The following is a 16,605-nucleotide window of genomic DNA, read 5'->3' as shown; positions in this document are numbered from 1 at the left end:
GTTGCTTTAACGTTAACTCGATTTGACTGTGGTCCATTTTAGATATAATATTTAGAAAATAAGTTTAGGAATTATAATATACATCTATCATTTTAATTTGATCCTAAAACAGAAACTCACGATTAATTTTTTTGGGCCGCACAAAATGAAGCGGAGGACCAGATTTGGCCCACGGGCCTTCACTTTGACACCCGCGCGTAAACCCGATTAATGAATAGCCATGAGTGACCGGCGGGGTGATGCGACGTGTTTATTGGTGCTCCTGCACAAAGCAGGTGGGCGGGGAAAGGGAGGGGAGGGGCGGGGTGGGAGTGGCCGGACTTTGCTGATGTGTGCAATTTCCAAAGCCGGAAGTGGACAGGCACGCTTGAAAAGGAGCCGCTCAATGAAGCGTTCTCTCTCTCTCTCTCTCCTTCTCTTTCTCTTTCTTTCTCTCCCTCTGAGTTTCTTTTTTTGTGTTCTGTGAGGCAGCGGCGGCATGTCTGACGAGGGTTCCCCGCGGTCGGAAGTCTTCGACGAGCCCAAGGTAAGAGCGGACCAGGCGAGCGAGCACATCCCAAAGAAAGAAAAGCGACTCACTGACGCCCTCTTGCGTTGGCCGTCGGCATGGAAATGAGACGTCCCCGAGGTTCGATCGCTATTCGTTTCAAGTCGGTCCAAAATTCTTCCTGAATTGGACGTCTATCGTCGTCTAAAACAGCAATGACAATCTTTCAGTCTTACTCTTTTTTTTTTAATTGGATAACTTTATTCATCCAGTTTCTCGGGGATTTTCATTGTGACAGTAGCAAGAAAGGGGGGGGGGGTGCAGATACAGGAAAAAAAATATATACAAAATAAGAAATAAACAAAATTAAAAATAAATTAGTAAATAAAATAAATAAATGAATACATGAATGAATGAATAAATTAAATACATATATCAAAATATAAAAAAAATATTTGTTCATATTATTTTTTGTCTTAGTAAGGGTAAACATTTAATAATTATTTGTTTTCATTTCAAATGGAAGCAATTTTAAAAAAAAATATATATTCATGAATGCATGAATAAATGCATGAATGACTAAATAAATATGTATATAAAAATATATTTAAAAAATTAGATAAATATAAAATATAATAATAAATATAAAAAAGATGTAAAAAATAGACGAAAGAAATAGATTAATAAAATAAAAACCAAATAAAATTAAATAAAAAATACCAAAATTTAGACTCATTTCACATGTTCGTCCTTTCCCCCAAAAACAATAGAAAGACGAATAAATCTAGCGACCAAAAACCTTTGTGAAAAGCCTGTGAGTGAGTGAGTCCTTGTGTTTACCTGCGAGTCACGTGATTCCCACCGTTGTCGTCCTCAGGTGGAACTCCATGTTCATCTGGACGGAGCCATCCGAGCGCAAACCATCATCGATGTGGCCAAGTGAGGAAGTACACCAGAGAGAAAGACCCCGACCTTCTGTTGTGACCGGCCTCTTTATCGCCCCCTACAGGAGACGGGGAATCCGCCCACCGGCCGAAACTGCCGAGGAGTTGCGGCAACTGCTGGTCCTCCACGAACCTTTCTCTCTCACCGGCTTCCTGGCCAAGTTTGCCATCTACATGCACATTATCGCGTAATCCGACACCCTCCTCACCCTTTAAAACGTATCTACCCAGCCGTCCAATGACTGAGCTCGTATTCTTCTGCGTCTTAGCGGAGACCGAGACGCCATCCAGAGGATCGCCTACGAGTTTGTGGAGGACAGAGCCCGGCAGGGCGTGATTTACGCCGAGGTCCGATACAGTCCGCACCTCCTGGCCAACGCCGACGTCCAGCCCCTTCCGTGGGACCAGGCCGAGTACGGCACCCCCGTCGCACCTACGCCCCGGGCTACGCCTCATGGCTTTTTTCCGTTGTCCAGGGGTGACGTGAACCCGGACGAGGTGGTCCGACTGGTCAACCGCGGCCTGAGAGACGGCGAGAGGGCCTTTGGGGTCAAAGTTCGTTCCATTCTCTGCTGCATGCGACACATGCCAAGTAAGCCACCGCACAATCAGATAACGAGCCCATCCCGCATTTTATAACACTGGTGTCAAAGTGGCGGCCCGCGGGCCAAATGTGGACCGACGCGTCTTTTTGTGCGGCCCATGAGAGTCGATTTCTGTTTTAGGATCAAATTCAAATGAAGAGTATACATGTATATTATATTTCCTGATTTTTCCCACTTTTAAATCAATCATTGTATTCTTTTTAATCCATTTTTTTTCTGTGTTTTTAGTTCAAAAATAATTTTGGAAAATTAGAAAATATATTTAAAAATAGCTAAAATAAACATTGTTTAAGATCTATAAAAAATATATTCAGGCCTTTTAATTCAGTTCTTTTAATCCATAATTGTCATTTTTAATCCTTTTTTATAAATATTTTTAGATTTTACAAAATTATTTTTAACTAAAAACACAGAAAAAATGGTTTAATAATGACAATGATTGATTTAAAATGGGGAAACTTCAATATAGCATATTTTCACGACTATAAGGCGCACTTAAAAGTCTTCAACTTTCTCCAAAATAGACAGGGCGCCTTATATATGGAACAAAAATTAAAATGGTACGCCTTATAGTCGTGAAGATATACTCTTCATTTGAATTTGATCCTAAAACAGAAACTCATGATTAACTTTCCCAGGCCGCACAAAATAAGGCGGCGGGCCACATTGGGCCCCCCGGGGCGCCACTTTGACACATGTACTGTAAAAAGTAAACTTTCTCTCTCTGACATGATTATAATTTTGAGAGTGAGCGAATCTGGTGACCAAACGTCCGTTCGACCAAACGTCCGTTCGACGAAACGTCCGGGTGCCAGTGCTATGTATAAAAATCCAATTCCGCCATAAGCTAACCCCGAACCCAATTCTCACCGCAGGCTGGTCGGCGAGCGTAGTGGAACTGTGCAAGAAGTACCGCCACGAGGGCGTGGTGGCCATCGACCTGGCGGGTGACGAGTCGCTGGACTGTCAAGCCTATCCGGGACACATGCTGGCCTATCAGGTAAGATAACGGTCAGCTAACGTGGGCGTTTCCCAAGCATGTCGGCTTTGCTTCCACAGGAAGCGGTGCGCTGCGGGATCCGCCGGACGGTCCACGCGGGCGAGGTGGGACCGCCGTCCGTGGTCAAAGAGGTACGACGCCGTTGCGTTGCTTCGGGGCGGATGCCCCTTGAGGCCGAATGTGTGACGGCAGGCCGTGGACGTGCTGAAGGCGGAACGCGTGGGTCACGGCTACAGGACCCTGGAAGACCCGGAGCTTTACGCCCGACTTTTGGCACAAAATGTCCACTTTGAGGTAACTGCCTTTTAAATCCAAACGGAAGACAAGTCAACCAGGGTGGATGTCCACTCGCCAGGTGTGTCCAATCTCCAGTAGGATGACGGGCGCCTACGCCGGCGACTTTGGACAACATCCCGTCGTCACGTGAGGGAACGCCGTGGGCGTGGCGTGGCCGAGAGGGAGGGGCTGACGTTTGTTTTGTTCACGCAGGTTGAGGAAGGACAAGGCCAACTATTCGCTCAACACCGATGACCCGCTCATCTTTGACTCCACGTTGCAGCTGGACTACGGCGTGGCCGGACGCCACATGGGCTTCACGCGACAGGAATTTCGCAGACTGGTCAGTCGGACCGTGGCGTCCGTTCTACTTTTAAGTAGAAGTCGAATGGAGGGCTGCTTCGTGGCCCCCATTAACGTCAACTCGGTTTTATGTGGACCATTTTAGATAGAATATTTAAAAAAATATACATAAATGGATTAAAAGCCCTGAATATTTCGTCTTTAATAGATCTAAAACAATGTTTATTTGAGGGTTTTTTTAATATTTTTTTTTTGATTTTGCAAAAATAATTTTTGAACTAAAAACAAAAAAATATTATTAAAAAATGACAATTATGGATTAAAAATTGATTAAAATCCCTGAATATTCCAGTTTTTATAGATATAAAACAATGTTTATCTGAGGGTTTTTTGTATATATTTTTAGATTGTACAAAATGATTTTTTATCTAAAAACAGAGGAAAAATGATTTAAAAAACTACAATTATGGATTAAAAGCCCAAAATATTCAAATTTTTATAGATCTAAAACAATCCGTATGAGGTTTTTTTTATATATATACTTTTTTAGACGTTACAAAATGACCCCCTAACCGCCACTTTGACACCCTTTTTGAAGGACTAAAATTGTTTTCCAGAACATCTGTTCAGCAGCGTCTTCCTTCTTACCGGAGACGGAGAAGAAGGAGCTCCTCCTCCAACTGTATCGGGCTTACGGCATGACGCGGAGCACGCCCTTTTGACCTTTGCCCGAGGTGGGCGGGGCCAGCCACGGCGACCTTTGCCCACGGAAATGCCACCGCTGACCCGGGAGAGAAGAAAGCGGCAGGCCGACGCCATGGGCCCGCCCCTTCACTGCCAGTGACGCCTTGGAACACGGGTGTCAAAGTGGCCGCCCAGCGGGCCAAATGTGGCCCGCCGTCACATTTTGTGCGGCCCGGGAAAGTCAATAACGACATTCTGCTTTAGGATCAAATTAAAAAGATTATATTTTCCTGACTATAAGGCGCACTCTCAATCAATGACACTTTAATTTTTGTTCCATAAATAAGGCGCAATGGATGATACGGCGCCCTGTCGATTTTGGAGAAAATTTCAGACTTTTAAGTGCGCCTTATAGTCCTTAAAATACAGTTTATTACATTTCCTGATTTTTCCCCTTTTAGATCAATAATTGATTTTTTTTAATCCATTTTTTCTGTGTTTTTAGTTCAAAAATCATTTTGTAAAATGTAAAAAAACATTTTTAAAAAGCTCAAAATTGTTTTAGATCTATAAAAAATAGAATATTCAGGTCTTTCAAACCATGATTGTATTTTTATCAATTTTTTTCTGTTTTTAGTTCAAAAATCATTTTGTAAAATCTAAAAAAAAAGCTCAAATAAACATTGTTTTGGAACTATAAAAACTGAATATCCAGGGTTTATAATCCAGTTCTATTAATCCATTTATAAAATTCAAAATCTAAATAATATATCTAAAATGGTGCGGGCCACGTGAAGTCGAGTTGACATTAAAGGTCACGATTTTGAGAGCGAGCAAATCCGGTGGCCTTTGTGGAAAAGTCTGTCACCTTCACCAAAAAGTGGATATTCACTTCAACTAGGTTCCTTTTTTCCAACTTTTTTATTACACAATGAAAATGGCTATCACAAAGTTATCACGCAACAGTTAGCAATAAATAGAGTCCGTACGTACGTACGCACGCTGGCTGGGCTTGGATGGAAATGGAAGGGACGGTGGTGTTACGACTCCCCCTGGTGGCGAGATGGGATACCAGCAGAGAGAAAAAAAGGACAGCCGTAACAGGCGGGTGGGGATTGAAAAAGACCAGAGACGTCGACAGAGGAGAGAATACAAACAAAGGACACATTGCTCAAATTGCCCAAACGTCCAAAGCGTCCATCTCCAAAGACCGCTCGCCATTTAGGACGGTCCATCGCCGCCACCGCCACCCTCGCCCTCTTGACCGGCAGATCCCGGGGCCTCGGGCGCCGCCGAAGTTGACTCGGGTTGGCCTGACCAAAGCAAACGCGCAAACCCCGTTAGAAACGAGGAAAAAGGCGGGTTTTAGCCTACGAGACGGCGGCGAAAAGCGAGCTTTTATGGAGAAATACGGCGCCAAATCCGAGCGTTGTGGGGGCGCCAAAGAAGGCCTACCTGCGGCGTGGTGACCCACCTGCGTCTTTGGAGTCCCCGGCGGCCATTTCCTGGCCGGCGGCGGGGTCGGCTTTGTCCTCGCTGACGATGTCGGGAACGGCGTTCCGGCGCCCGCTGCGATCGCAGTTGATGAAGTCCGAGTACGACGTCTCCACGTCCATCATCTGTCCGTGACCGGCGCTCTCATTACACCTGCCCGGCAAACACACCAACGAATGCTTACTTTTCAGTCCAATGCCTCCCTCTAGTGGTTGGATATGGTTTAAACTGCAAGGGGGTCAGACTCTTTTATGTGGGCCAGACCTTTTCAGATATATTTAGATTTTTTTATAAAAATGGATTAAAAGACTTGAAATTTTCGTTTTTTTATAGATCTAAAACAATGTTTATTTGAGCTTTTTTAAATATATTTTTAGATTTCAAAAAATTATTTTTGAACTAAAAAAAAAAACAGAAAAATAGATTAAAAAAATTTCACGTAGGCCAGACCATATTTAGATTTTTTTTAAATAAATGGATTAAAAGCAACATTAAAAACTATTATTTGTTTATTTAAGTTGATTTTTTTCTTAGTAAGGGAACAATTCTTCAAATCATTTGTTTTTCATTTCAAAAGGAAAACAATTTTTTCTGGAATTATTTCACTCGGGCCACACAAAATGATAAGGTGGGCCACATTTGGTCCGCGGGCCCCCACTTTGACACCAGTGCTATAAAAAAAGGCAAAGTTTAGGGTTGACCTGCGTGCGTTTCTCAGGCATTTGGGGGCGTAAACAAATCAGTCAAAGTGGCCACCTGCTCTCCGCCGCCGGCCCTCCCCTCCCTCCCTCCCTCCCTCCCTTTCCTCTCCACTCTTGACGAGCTAGCGTGTATAAATAGAAGCGGACGCCAGAATTAACTGGCTAAAGCCTCCCCGGCCAAAACCAGAGGGGGCAAATCTTCAGCGGCCAGTCGGGAAATGTCCGTCAAAGGCCAGTCAACACTCCGGATCTTCCGTAAACACCACGTTGATCCAGTTGTGGGCCGCTGAGGTCAAAGGTCGGCCGCTGAAGGCTAAATAATGCCCACGATCCCTATTTTGGTCCACCCTCGGTATAAGTAAAGTTCAAATAAATATTGTTGGGAGATTTTGATCCCACTGCCAGCCTTATTTTCAGCTTTTGAGCCAAAAGTAACAATTTGCGGAGCCTTAAAGCACGGGTCTCAAAGTAGTGGCCCGGGGGCCATAATGTGGTCCGCCGTATCATTTTGTGTGGCCCGGGAAAGTCAATCATGAGTTTCTGTTTAGAATGAAGGGTATAGATGTATATTATATTTCCTGATTTTCTCCCTTTTAAATCAATCATTATCATTTTTAATCCATTTTTTGGTGATTTGTTTCCCATTTGAAATGAAAATGTTGATGTTTTCCCTTACTAGGAAAAAAATTCAAATAGACAGTTGCATATCGGAATGTATAAGGCTTTTGATCCAGTTTTTATAATCCAATTAAAAAATATATAATTTCCAGATTCTCCCTCTTTTAAATCAATAATTGTCATTTTTTAAATATTTTTTTTCTGTTTTTAGTTCAAAAAGCATTTTGTCATCTAAATTATATAAAAATATCTCAAATAAACATTGTTTTAGATCTTAAAAAACAGAATATTCAGGGATTTTAATCCAGTTCTTTTAATCAATTTATTTTAAAAAATCTAAACATTCAATCTAAAATGGTCTGACCCACATGAAACCAAATTGACGTTAAAGTGGCCCGCGAACCAACCCGAGTCTGACACCCTTTATATATAATATTCGTTTGAATTTGATCATAAAACAGAAAGTCAACATGATTGTCGTTCCCGAGCCGCACAAAATTACGCGACGGCCCACATTTGCCCCCCGAGCCACCATTTGACACACGCCATGCCATTTCAAGATGTCTTGTGATGGTCGGGGTTCCCTCTAGCGTCGAAAGCGAGCCACGCAACAGGCTGAACTTAAGCTTCTGGAAGTGTTTTGGTCGGGACAGCCGCAAAACATTTGGTGGAGCGTCACAAGCTGCCTTCTAACCCCAATCTTTAAGCGTCCATCTCGGTCTTTAGCCTAAATGTGTCCGCCAAGCGAGGAGGCCGTTTGCCCGCCTGCCTGCCCTTGGCGTCACCTTTTATGCCACACGACACATCGAGTATTTGGCCATGTGCAACAGTTTGTCCGTGTGGGAGAGTCAATAAGCGACATCTTTTCCACATTAGGCAGCTTCGCCATCTTCAACTGAAGATGGCGTGCGTGTCTGTATGTGTGTGTGTGGGGTCGTGGGTTGTTCCCTACCAATGGCTGCCCTTTCGCTGGTTCGTTGCTTCCCTTCAAGTCGCCCCCTTTCCTACTCAAGACCCCCCACCCCTCCCATAAAAATAAGGAACCCACGAATGTAATGGAGGCTCGGCTGGAGCTAAGCTAACGGTTAGCGAACATGGCTCAATTGAAACGACGTCACCCCGGATTGCGGAGGCGGAAGGAAACAAAAGAGCCCGAACGACTTGAGTATGTCCGCTTCCCCCCGAAAGGCGAGCGAATAACAAAACAATAGGACTAACTCACCTTGGTGTCCAGGCCTCCTCCTCCTCCGCTTTTTCCTCCTCCTCTTCTCCGCTTGTTCCGAGGGCCCCGCTGTCCCTCCTTCATGGAATCCCTCCCTCGTTTTTTCCCTCTTTTCCCGCTCAAGTCGAAGCTAGCCGAAGGAAGCCCGAACGGACGTCGAGCCGAGTCGAGCACAGCTGAACTGGGTTGCCGTCAAATGAGCGAACGACGCACTCGGCCGAGCGCGAGCACGCACCACGCACGCGCTCGCTCGTTCACTCACTGACAAGAGGTCTGGAAAAGCTCTTGTTCCAACAGCTGTTCTCTTCTCTCTCGTTGGAGGAAAAAAAGGAAGGAAGGAACCAAGGAAGGTCTATCCTGATGGGGACTGCCCGCGCCCAATTGACACATTGCGATACTTTTAGTGGACGTCATCATGCTAATATAATGATTGTTTTAAGCACTGGTGTCAAAGTGGCGGCCCGCGGGCCAGAATTTGGTCCGTCGCATCATTTTGTGTGGCCCGAGAAAGTCAATCGTGATTGCCGACTTTTTTTTTTGGATCAAATTAAAATGATAGATATATAGATGTATATTATATTTACTGGTTTTCCCCCTTTTAAATCAATAATTGAAATTTTTGATACATTTTTTTCTGTTTTTAGTTCAAAAATCATTTTGGAAAATCTAAAAATATATAAAAATATTTTCATTTTTCCACTTTAATATGGAAAATAATTCAAGAAAATTTTCCTTTTGCAATGGAAAACTAATGATTAAATAAATGATTTTCCCTTACTAAGAAAAAAAATTAAATAAACATTGTTTTAGATCAATATTTTTTGGCGTTGGTTGTAAAATAGGTCTTTTAAATGCACCCCAACAGTCGTTAGTTAACCGAACGGAACTGGTTGGCTGCCACTGAATGAGGTGATAGATATATTTTTAATCAAAGCGTCTCTTTCTCAAGCATTTTGGCACATCTCATAGGTTTGTCCATATCGTTGTCCCCGTCCACATTTGGCACAATTAAGAGTTTTTCCGGCCGGCATAGTATGGCGATTAGCAGATGAGGCCGGGGAGGGGAGGGGGAGGAGTCAGTAACAGGAGTAGAGTTGCGAGCGCGGACCCCTGAACTGGCGCCGGTCCTCCTCGGGCGCCTCCTCTTCCTCCGGGGGCCGGCAGAACTCGGCGGCCAAGTCGTCCTCCGAGTCCATCAGCAGGTCGGACCAGGAGCGCGCGTCCGCCGTCGCCACGCCGCCGTACTCCTCGGGCAGGACCGAGGGCGGGATCTGTCGGTGCAGCGAGCGCAGGTCCGAGCTGTGGAGCGTGTACTGTCCGATGGAGAGAAAAAAATCTGATCTCAGGCACTTTTCAATTCAATCAAATTTCTCTGGGTTGACCATTGGATGGACATTTTGCATAATGAGACCTTACGGGACCTGGCAAACAAAGTCAATTTTGTGACCTTACAGGACCTGGCAAAGGTAAACAGTGGCAATTTTGTGACCTTACAGGACCTGACAAAGGCAAACTAGTAATTTGGTGACCTTTGAGGACCTGGCAAAGGCAAACATTTGCAATTTTAAGACCTTTCAGGACCCGGTGGCAATTTTGTGACCTTACAGGACCCAGTGATAATTTTGTGACCTTATAGGACCTGGCAAAGGCAACCAGTGCCAATTTCGTGGATTAAAAATGGGGAAATCAATGCGGCGAAATACAAGTAACATGGTCTAATGACACCAGGCTCTCTCTCACTCACCCGCTGGGCCATCTTCTCTTTCAGGAAGGGCTTGATCAGCGCAAAGATGCCTTTGAAAATGCGGGGCTCGTTGACCACGTGGACGGCCTTGATGCGCACCGGGAAGCCGTCCTGTGCGCGTCACAAAGCGCCCATTCAGTTAGGCAAAAAACAAAAGGCAGCCCTCCACCTCAAAAGCCAGCCCCTGGGCCCTCCTCGCACCTGAAGTACGGCCACCACCTTCTTGGCCAGGAAAGGCCCCGGGTCGGAGGCCTGCGACACGCCCACGCCGCTGTAGTCGGCCAAGACCACCACGCCGTTGACCTGCGTGGCCTCCGCCTGCACCAGCTTCTCCAGGGTCAGGTACACCGCCCTCACGTTGTCCACAAAGGGGTAATGTTCCGCCTTCCATCTGCCTGCGTTCCATGCCGTCAAAACAAATCAAGATTGGAATGAATGCTCCATTTTTGGTGGCCAAATTTCATTATTTATTTATTTACTTACTTATTATCTATCGACTTATGTCTAAATTGTATTTTACTGTGTCTGTATTTCCCGAATACGGGATGAATAAAGTTATCCAATCTAATCCAATTCAAAACTAACGGTAAAACCCAAAACCGGCCACAGGGGGGCGACAAATCCACGTAAATGTGAACTCAAGGCCTTATTAGGCAAGGCCCAAAGGAGCGGGATGCTTTCCTACTAGATTTGCGGTGGGAAAAGCGCCCCCCATCCATGTAAGAAAGGGCAACTTCCAGTTTTGAGCCTTTCTAGTGAATTATTCCCTCATTTTTTTTGTGACGTTTGTCACCCGGCCCCTCCCATTTGAAGCACGGAATGCCCACCTGGACGCAGACAGAGGATGTACCTCCCGTCGGGGTCGGGTCGCGGTAGAACGGTGAGGAAGCCGGCGTCCAACACGTGCTTGACGGCGGAAGGCCGGAGCCCCCGGAAGACCTCGGGCCAGGCCGTCCGTCCCGCGTGGTAGTTGAGCAAGAGGCGCAGGGCCCGGTCGTAGTCGAACTTCCTGGCCCGCAGGAAGCGCAGGAGAAAAGCGTCGTCCAGACGCGTCTGCAGATCCGGCTGCTCCTGGAGACAAATGTTTTTTGTTCAAAAAGCATTTTGTAAAATTGAAAAATATATTTAAAAAAAGATAAAATGAAGATTATTTTAGATGAATTTAATCCAGTTCATTTAATCAATTTATTTAAAAAAAAATCTATCTAAAATGGTCCGGCCCACATGCAATCACGTTGACGTTAAAACGGCCCGGGAACCAAGTCTGACACCCTTGTTATATACACAACCCCAATGTAATGAACGGAAGTTTGAGTAAATAAACAAAAAAAAAAGTTGACGCAGAAATATAAGGTGGTAGTCAAATCGTAAAAAAAAGCAAACATCACTAGTATAACAAGACGACAAAAATCTGCCGAGTCATTGAAATGGTCAATAGGTGAAAGTGAAAGGCATTTGATGGGGAATTTGTTTTGCACCTTGATGATCATGTCCCGCAGGGCTTGCGCATCTCGAAGACGCCACTCGGGTTTCTCCTGGAGCTCCTCCCGCGCCTTGGCCACCAGCTCGGGGCTCAACGTGCACGCGTACACGGGCGGCGGGGGGCCGGGCAACCAGCTCGAGCCGACGGTCGCCGGCTCGCCCATTGGCTTTTGACGGCCTCGCTAATGCTAATAATGCTAATGTTGCTTAAAGTTCGCTGGCTTGCCGGCAGCACGTCACTCCACCGACTCCATGATGAAACTTGAGTCAGCCTGGAAGAGGGCGCTATTGGGCCGAGGACTGGAAGACAAGCCCTCCGCCTCCACTGACCTGAGGGGAAAAAGGCCGATTCCCCACACGATAACAACAATCGCTAGCTAGCGAGCGTGGGGCTGGCTCAACTCACTTCCGGGTTTAAAAAGTGACCCCTCCCATTGGCCAATAGACGACACCTGATTTGCGCGCTTTTTTAGCCCGGAAACCATCCCATCCTATCTGCGCGCGAGCAACGTCGCTGGCGGCCATCTTGCGTCAGAGGACTTCCTATTCAACTCATCGACTTCAATTGCTTGAATTGAGGATTTTTCAGAGATTCTAAACTAAACCGTTTGTGTGCGTTTCACATCTTAAATATCGATGAAAGGGCATCCGTTCTTTGTTTACCGATCATTTTAGTGTTTTTGATAGATGCATTTTAAAAAATATACACTAAAACAATAGTATAGTGACCAAAAACATTCTTTTTAAATATTAAATATTTTAATTTATTGGGGTTAACATTTCGTTTTGTAGTTCTTTGATAATTATTTCCGATAAAACCTGAATTGGACTAATTTCTTATCTATTGTCCTATGATATAAAAAGGTATGGTAAAACATACATCATGCAAATATGACAAGATTTACTACTGCTCCCATCTGAAACGTAATTTAATAACTTAACTTTGTACAACGTCAACAACAACAACTCACACCAAAGTGACCAGTGAATAAATAGAAAAACTCTGGAAGGTCAAGGGTCACCACGGTGACCCTGAATAGTTAACAGAACAGAAGCCAAAAGGCCATTTTGGCCTTCTTCTTTCCTACTGTGGGAAAGCCGGCCTGGGAGCGGCAAAGATGTCCCGGTAGGGGGCGCTCTGGCTCACAAAGATGGCCCCTCGGTTGCACAGGACCAAGAAAGACAGGAAGGTCCGCGCCACCTCGTCGCGCCGGCGTCCGGACCACAGCGCCGACAGGGGGAGCGCCGCAGACTCTGCCTCCTTGGCCAGCTGCCGCTAGACAGACCACGCTCGTATTGATGGCGGCCCTCCCACAAAAAGTGGCCTTATGGCGGAACGGCGACATTCTCACCCGGATGAATTCCAGCAGCGGGTACGCTTGAGTTTCCATCGACGACTCCTCCCCCGACCCCGGGCCGCACGGTGACGACTCCGCCTCGGAGTTTTCTCCGTTCGCCAAAGACTGCAAAGTGACATGGGGAGAGCCGTAATGCTAACGTAGCCACGAGGTTGAAAAAGGAGGTGCGGGGAGAGCAAAGAAAAGGGGTCAAAAAGTTTGGGGCCGAGACACCTGAGCGCCAAACTCCCGGACAGACGGCCAATCCTCCGACCCGGGGGAGGAGCCGCCAGACCGACCAGTCCAATCGTCCAAGCGCGGGAGGTCCGGGGAGCCATCCCAGAGGCTCCCCGAGTCCACGTCACCACCGCTCCCGCCGGCGGCTGCCGACCGAGGAAACGTTCTACCTTGGGGATGAGCACGTGACGGCGGGACCGCGTCTTTGGGAAAATCCTGCGGGCGACATTGGACCGGTTGTTGCGAGAAGGGACGGGGCGGGCGGGATGGGCGTACCTCCAGAATCTCGTCGGGTAGAAAACAGGAGCAGGGTCGCGTCAGCAGTTGAAGCGCCGAGGTGGTCTGATTCCCGCTAGAGGGGCCGAGAGGAGGTCGCTCCACCACCAGGTCCGAGTCGTCGTCCAGCTGAAGTCGCATGGCTTCGTCCGACAGGGTGGTGACCAGGTCCCTCGTCACCTTGCGCTTGCCCCGCTTTTTTCTACCGGCTGAAAGAAGCGGGACAAGAAGACACGTCATACCTTCAAAATCTAAGTCAAGGGTGTCAGACAAGGCTTGGTTGGCGGGCCGCTTTAACGTCAACTCCATTTTACATGGGCCGGACCATTTTAGATAGAATATTTCCATTTTTTTAATGAATAAATGGATTATAAGAAGTGGATTAAAAGCCCTGAATATTCTGTTTTTTATAGATATAAAACAATGTTTATTTGAGCTTTTTTAAAATATATATATGTTTAGATTTTACAAAATGATTTTTGAACTAAAAACACACTTTTTTTTTAAATGACAATAATTGATTTAAAAGGGGGAACATCAGGAAATTTATTCTAAATCATATCTTTTTAGATATATTTCTTTTTTTTAATAATGCATTTAAAAACTGGGTATTTAGTTTTTTTATAGATCTAAAACTATGTTTATTTTAGCTTTTTTAAAATATATTTTTAGATTTTCCATTTTTCTTAAATTAAAAACAACCAATAGATTAAAATATGAGAATTAGTAATTTAAAAGGGGAAATGAGGAAAAGATGACAATGTTTAGTGTTTGTGTGTGTCAAATACAGAAATAGCAGTTGTTACCGACACTGCGCCTTTAAATGCCATGCGCTATATAGTCGTGAAAATAAGTTAGATGAAAGCGGCACTTACGCGCGTCAGGCACCGGCGAGCTGGGGCAGCGTCCCTTGGCCACACCCCCTCCGTCGACACCTGAAGAGCAAACGGACGAGCTGTTGGAAAACTCCTCAAACGGGTCAAACGCCCGCCGCTGACAATCCGGGACGGAAGCGGAAACACGGACCGTTTGGGACTGCGTCCAAAATGGCGTCCGGACGGCAAATTTGCTCGGCATCTTCCCAGTCCCGACCTCCGACCTCCAGGCTCGTTAGAAAGTCTGCGGGGTGAGAAAGAGCGCCACCTTGAGCGGCGGGGGCCATCGGAAGGCGCCGTTCGGAGACCCACCCAGACAGCGTTCCAGTCCGCTTTCCTCGTCCCCAAAAGAGTCCTGAGCTTGACCGGCGCCGAGGAAACTCTCGTCTTGGTACATAGCGCCTGCGCCCAAAGGCAAAGCTCAAGTAAACATATTGACAAGTGGTACTTTACTCCTACCTGAAAATTCTTTCAGGGTGATTTCCTCCGGGCGACTTTGGTGTTGTGTATAGGAATCCACGGGTCTCAGCTCGTCACTAAAGAGGTAGGTCAAAAAAAAAAGAGAAACATCTATAGCACGGGTGTCAAAGCGGCGGCCCCGGGGGCAAATCTGGCCCCCCGCCTCATTTTGCGCGGCCCGGGAAAGTCAATCACGACATTCTGTTTTAGGATCAAATTCAAATGAATAGTATAGATGGATATTACATTTCCTAATCCCCCCCTTTAAATGGATCATTGTCATTTTGACGAGAAGTACCTTAAGTCTTGCAAAAAAGACAAATCATCCCACGATTGGTTTTCTTCCACGCAGACATCAAGCTCTTCATTAGAATTGGAGAAAAAATATATATTTTAACCCACAGAAATTGAAATTATCAGAAATTTGGATATTATCATCATTCCTGGATTATTTTCCTCTGAAAAAAATAGGTACCGTATTTTCACGACTATAAGGCGCACTTAAGTCTTAAATTTTCCCCAAAATGTACAAGGGCGCTTTAGAAACCAGTGTGCCTTATATATGGGGAAAAGATTCAAATCTGTCATTCATTGAGGGTGCGCCTTATAATGTGGTGCGCCTTATAGTTGTAAAAAAAAGGTATGTATGATGATCTGGGCAGTCAAAGTCTCTGGTTTTTGGGGTTTCTATCTAATTTTGGGTGGCTTTACATAGGCTTACCTGGCCGAAAGGAGATCTGAAGTAGCGCCAGGGCTTGGCTGCAGTCCGTCAGGAGATATTTGACTTTTCTGGAGAAGATCTGAGCCACGCCAAGGAGCAAAGAGCCGGAAATGCGCAAGCCGAACATCTTCGGGGAAGTTACGATGTCTTCCACGGCCGTGCCCAGATCGCATTGAACCACGTGGCTGGTGGTCAGCTTCTTCTTCCAGTGGACCGACAACCAGATCGGGTGAAGACTTTGGAACTTGGACAAGAGCTGAGGAGTCCACGAGTTGAGCATTTTGCCGCAATAATAGCCTCTGTTCCTTGTGAAACGAACAAAATACACGTTAAAAGACAAAATTCTGGTTCTGTACTCAATGTTTCTTGTTTAATGACAACAGAAATGTGTTTTATTGGGATTAGTATTGGTGAATGAACAAATATGGTTGATATGTATTATGTTATACAATGTTTAATAGCCACAGGGGGCCATATAAGCTATTTGACCTGTTTCCGGTCACTGCCAAAAAAATAAATATTAATATGTGACAAATGGACAAAATATAGTGTAAAAGAGAGTTGAAAACCGAGTTTGAAACAATAGACAACACCAAATGGTAAAATAACAGAGTCAACAAAAGTACACAAATAGAAAATGCAGCAAGCGCTTGTTAGGGACTATGATGACGAGGCATTGGAAGCAGCAATTAGCTACAGCAGGTGACAAAATGGCGGATTCACCAGCTGCAGCGAATTAATTCAAAATAAGTGACTACACGAAGGCGACTTAAAAAAACTGGCCGTCAAATAACGTAACAATGTGGAAAACGTTTTCTGGTATTATATTGTGACCTATGACGTCAACATTTAGCTAGTAAAACGAGTTTTCAATCTTTGTGTAAATGACGCGTTTCAGTCGGAAAAGTGACCGAAGCTAACTAAGTTATTAATAAGGTTTACTTCTGATGAATTCAATGAAGCAAGCGAAGCTGCGGACTTAACCTCTACTTTCGACATATGTATAAACCGTAAAACGGCTACTTAATATAATTTAGCGTTTGAAAGAGAAAGGTTTTTAAGTGGAATTACCTCTCGGTTGATATTCCCGCTTGAAGAGTGACGTAGAGAAAGACCGACTTTCGCAATGTGGTTTGTGTG

The 16,605-nt window shown here is 45.3% G+C and overlaps 4 protein-coding genes across 4 annotated transcripts in view; 2 read left to right on the top strand and 2 right to left on the bottom strand.

The window, feature by feature from the left end:
- dnajc5aa (DnaJ (Hsp40) homolog, subfamily C, member 5aa) overlaps positions 1-16,605 on the top strand; it is a 118,299-nt gene that overhangs the window by 78,525 nt on the left and 23,169 nt on the right. The gene's annotated exons all lie outside the window — the stretch shown is intronic.
- ada (adenosine deaminase) lies at positions 340-4,378 on the top strand. The gene is made up of 11 exons (XM_077720882.1): positions 340-526; positions 1,365-1,426; positions 1,497-1,619; positions 1,701-1,844; positions 1,908-2,023; positions 2,912-3,036; positions 3,096-3,167; positions 3,229-3,330; positions 3,392-3,459; positions 3,526-3,655; positions 4,233-4,378. The coding sequence occupies exons 1-11, from the start codon at positions 479-481 to the stop codon at positions 4,335-4,337; spliced, it is 1,095 nt and encodes a 364-aa protein (XP_077577008.1). The 5' UTR covers positions 340-478; the 3' UTR covers positions 4,338-4,378.
- On the bottom strand, positions 9,222-11,985 carry ttpal (tocopherol (alpha) transfer protein-like). Its single transcript, XM_077719614.1, has 5 exons — positions 11,557-11,985; positions 10,906-11,149; positions 10,280-10,473; positions 10,079-10,189; positions 9,222-9,647 (listed from the first exon to the last, which is right to left on the bottom strand). Exons 1-5 carry the CDS (start codon positions 11,722-11,724, stop codon positions 9,411-9,413), a joined length of 954 nt encoding a protein of 317 aa, XP_077575740.1. The 5' UTR covers positions 11,725-11,985; the 3' UTR covers positions 9,222-9,410.
- Positions 12,472-16,587, bottom strand: LOC144200369 (uncharacterized). The gene is made up of 11 exons (XM_077722472.1): positions 16,537-16,587; positions 15,466-15,770; positions 15,043-15,106; positions 14,745-14,839; positions 14,598-14,687; positions 14,437-14,529; positions 14,286-14,345; positions 13,411-13,619; positions 13,132-13,350; positions 12,913-13,023; positions 12,472-12,836 (listed from the first exon to the last, which is right to left on the bottom strand). The coding sequence occupies exons 2-11, from the start codon at positions 15,743-15,745 to the stop codon at positions 12,645-12,647; spliced, it is 1,413 nt and encodes a 470-aa protein (XP_077578598.1). The 5' UTR covers positions 15,746-15,770; positions 16,537-16,587; the 3' UTR covers positions 12,472-12,644.

Source organism: Stigmatopora nigra, chromosome 1, assembly GCF_051989575.1.
Source record: "Stigmatopora nigra isolate UIUO_SnigA chromosome 1, RoL_Snig_1.1, whole genome shotgun sequence".
In the NCBI taxonomy this organism is placed as follows: domain Eukaryota; kingdom Metazoa; phylum Chordata; class Actinopteri; order Syngnathiformes; family Syngnathidae; genus Stigmatopora; species Stigmatopora nigra.
The sequence above is the reverse complement of the archived record's forward strand: the minus strand, read 5'-3'. Positions and strand labels throughout refer to the sequence as shown.